Source organism: Cyprinodon variegatus, unplaced genomic scaffold (genome assembly GCF_000732505.1).
Source record: "Cyprinodon variegatus isolate N-32 unplaced genomic scaffold, C_variegatus-1.0 Scaffold788, whole genome shotgun sequence".
In the NCBI taxonomy this organism is placed as follows: Eukaryota; Metazoa; Chordata; class Actinopteri; order Cyprinodontiformes; family Cyprinodontidae; genus Cyprinodon; species Cyprinodon variegatus.
This window is the reverse complement of record NW_015151241.1, coordinates 119356-122082: the sequence shown is the minus strand read 5'-3', so window position 1 is coordinate 122082 and position 2727 is coordinate 119356. Positions and strand designations below refer to the sequence as shown.

Sequence of the window (2727 nt, the reverse complement as noted above, 5' to 3'; positions counted from 1 at the left end):
AAAAAAAACTTTAATTAGAGACAACATAAATTTACCATTCAATACAATTTGATAAAAAAAAAAGTCTTGAAAATTACAAAAATAAACAAGAATTAACATAAAAAAATACTTGATAATTTTACTCTCTTTGTAAATCACATTACAACTAAGATTCTTCTATATATCAATCCATTAAAATACTGAATAATAATAATATACTATAAATATAGTGTTATAATATATTAATATTGCTTCTATTAATATCTAATTGCAAAATATATAGCTTTATATATTACATCCAGTTTCAGTTCAGTTTAATTAGTTTTTAATAAGAATAAATATGTGTAATCTAACTGAAAGGTCATTTTAAAATTAGTTTTGTTCTTTTAAGGGGTTTTATGATGTAAGAGATTATTGTAATATTATCTTTAACTTGTCTTACATGTGATTAAAATTAGATTAAAGGCGCCTCATATTCATTCAGACAGCAGCTGTTTGGACTATGGTCTGACCCAAGATGGCGGCCCTGTAGACACGTCGGCCTTGCCGTCGGCAGGGTCTAATCACTCGTCTACGTATTAATGTCTATGTAATCGCCTATCTAAGCCAATAGTTGCCATCTGTCTGCATTGTTTTTTTGTTTTTTTTTTACAAATATCCACAATTGTCTAAAGGAATTCACACATTTGTACTTTTTAAAACTCCAACGAACAGAAATCCTTTACAAATACTTTGTGTTGGTTTATTAAATTAAACCCCAATGAAATATATTGAATGTTTTGTTTGTAAAATGACAAAACCATGAACAAATTGAGAGTCTTTGTATTTAGTGTAGGAAATCATTTCTCTCTTCTTGTGTTTGTCGTTTACAGCAGAGACATCTTGGACTATGTTCTGGGACAGGTCCCCCCCCCTCAGCCCCACCAGCCCAGGCCTCGCTTCTCCCTCTACCTGTCGTCTCAGCTGCAGTACGGCGTGGTCGTCGTCTACCACAAGCAGTGCAGCTTCCTGTTGGGTAAGATCAAATCTGCGCTGCTCACCTTTACTCATCCTTTCAGTTACCTTTCATTGATTTGTGAGGAAATGCAGGTTTTTCGTATCAGGGAATCCTCTGGTGTGAAACATACACCGTGCTGCCATCACACCGTCTCTCTAACCCTGATATGGTGAAAAGCATGAGCCAATATGATGCTTATGAAACCTGTAACCTTTATGTTTGTGGTTTTCCAGAGGAGGTTCAGCAATGTATCGGCCGCTGGCTCCGTTCTAAGCAACGTGCTCAAATCGACCTAGCTGAATCTGACAGGTAAACGCCAACCCTGGGCCCACAGGAGGAAGTAAAGAGCAGACTTGGAGTGTTTTGCTAAGGTGGTGATGAATGATCTGAGCTCCTCGTGCGAGATACTCCATAAATATTTTATGAGCCGCAGTATGGAACGGAGGCAGCATGTGATCCTTCACGACTGCCCCACATAACTCATCCGTTTTATTTCCAAATGTTCTGGAGGTGAATTTTACACCACGCACTCCTTATAGTGTCGTGGATCCATTAAAACCCGCTGTCTGGAAAAAACGCAGCAGGGAGATAAATGTCTGTTTTCTGACAGGATGGCTCTGGATGTTCCTGATGACCTGAACCTGATGGAAAAAGCTGAGGGAGCTCAGGACCCTTTCTTTGGTCGGATGGCATCTCACCAGCTGCCCAGCCCCGATAAGCTGGTGGTGGTACGTTCAAAAACACACAGCACTAATGTTTATGCTATTTTACAGAGCCAGTTTGCTCTGGTTGTAACGAAGCATACAGAATAAACACTCAGTTGCTCCTCCGATGAATGTTTAGTGTGTAAATACTGGCAGGTTGGGTGGAGAGCTTTACATTTGCATTCGGATAGTTTTCACACCCTTCAACTACATTATAACATAAATAATAGACATAAATAAGGGGTAAAAGAACATTTTTCAAATAAAAGATCTGAAAAGTGTGACCTGCACGTGTATTAACCCCCCTCTACTCTTGACCTGCCGTTTTTTGTTATTCTCTGTGTTTATTCAGATTTTCTGTTAAGAGTTTAAAGGATTTAGAAGAAAATAATTGATCAAACAGCAACATGAAGACGGAGGACGGAGCTGTAAACTCAATCCATCAACCAGAAATAGATCTAATCTACATAGACAGGGGCGTCTATTTAACCTGGGAGAGAACAATGTAGATACCAGGTGGTGGCAGCGTTATGGTGTGGAGATGCTTCTCTGCAGGGTCAGAATGATGGAAAAATGGATGTAGATAAATACAGTAACCATTATTTTATCAGGCAGTGATGGAGAGCATCATCGGGTTCTGGATGATGGTGTGGGTCAGCAGTATCTCCATACAGTCCAAATCAAAATTGCAGCTCCTGATACAGACTGCTGAAGGTGATGGGGAGAACTGAAAAGCTCTGCTTTCAGTCCATCTATGAGCCATCTGTACTGCTGGACCCGTCCCACATCCTTTATAAGGAATATGAGCTCCTGGCTTCTGGCAGAAGGTTCAGAATCCCAGAAACCAAACCGCTTTAAATGCCCCTTTATACCCACCTCCATCAAAATTAGAGATGCACGATATTGGGATTTTGGCCGATATGCCGATATTTTAAAACTCATGTAGCCGATAACCGATATCAATACTGATGTTAAAGCTGGACAAAAATAAGTAGTCATTGAAAATAGCAGTTTTGTTATCCATTTCTGACACTTTGAAAAATAATA

At 39.1% G+C, this 2727-nt stretch overlaps 1 protein-coding gene across 1 annotated transcript in view; it reads left to right on the top strand.

The window, feature by feature from the left end:
• The window catches only part of rec8 (REC8 meiotic recombination protein), an 18965-nt gene that overhangs the window by 1199 nt on the left and 15039 nt on the right, over window positions 1–2727 (top strand). Inside the window, exons 3-5 of the mRNA XM_015396276.1 lie at window positions 852–994; window positions 1210–1285; window positions 1587–1704. Coding sequence (XP_015251762.1) covers window positions 852–994; window positions 1210–1285; window positions 1587–1704 — 337 coding nt within the window. The remainder of the gene's footprint in view (window positions 1–851; window positions 995–1209; window positions 1286–1586; window positions 1705–2727) is intronic.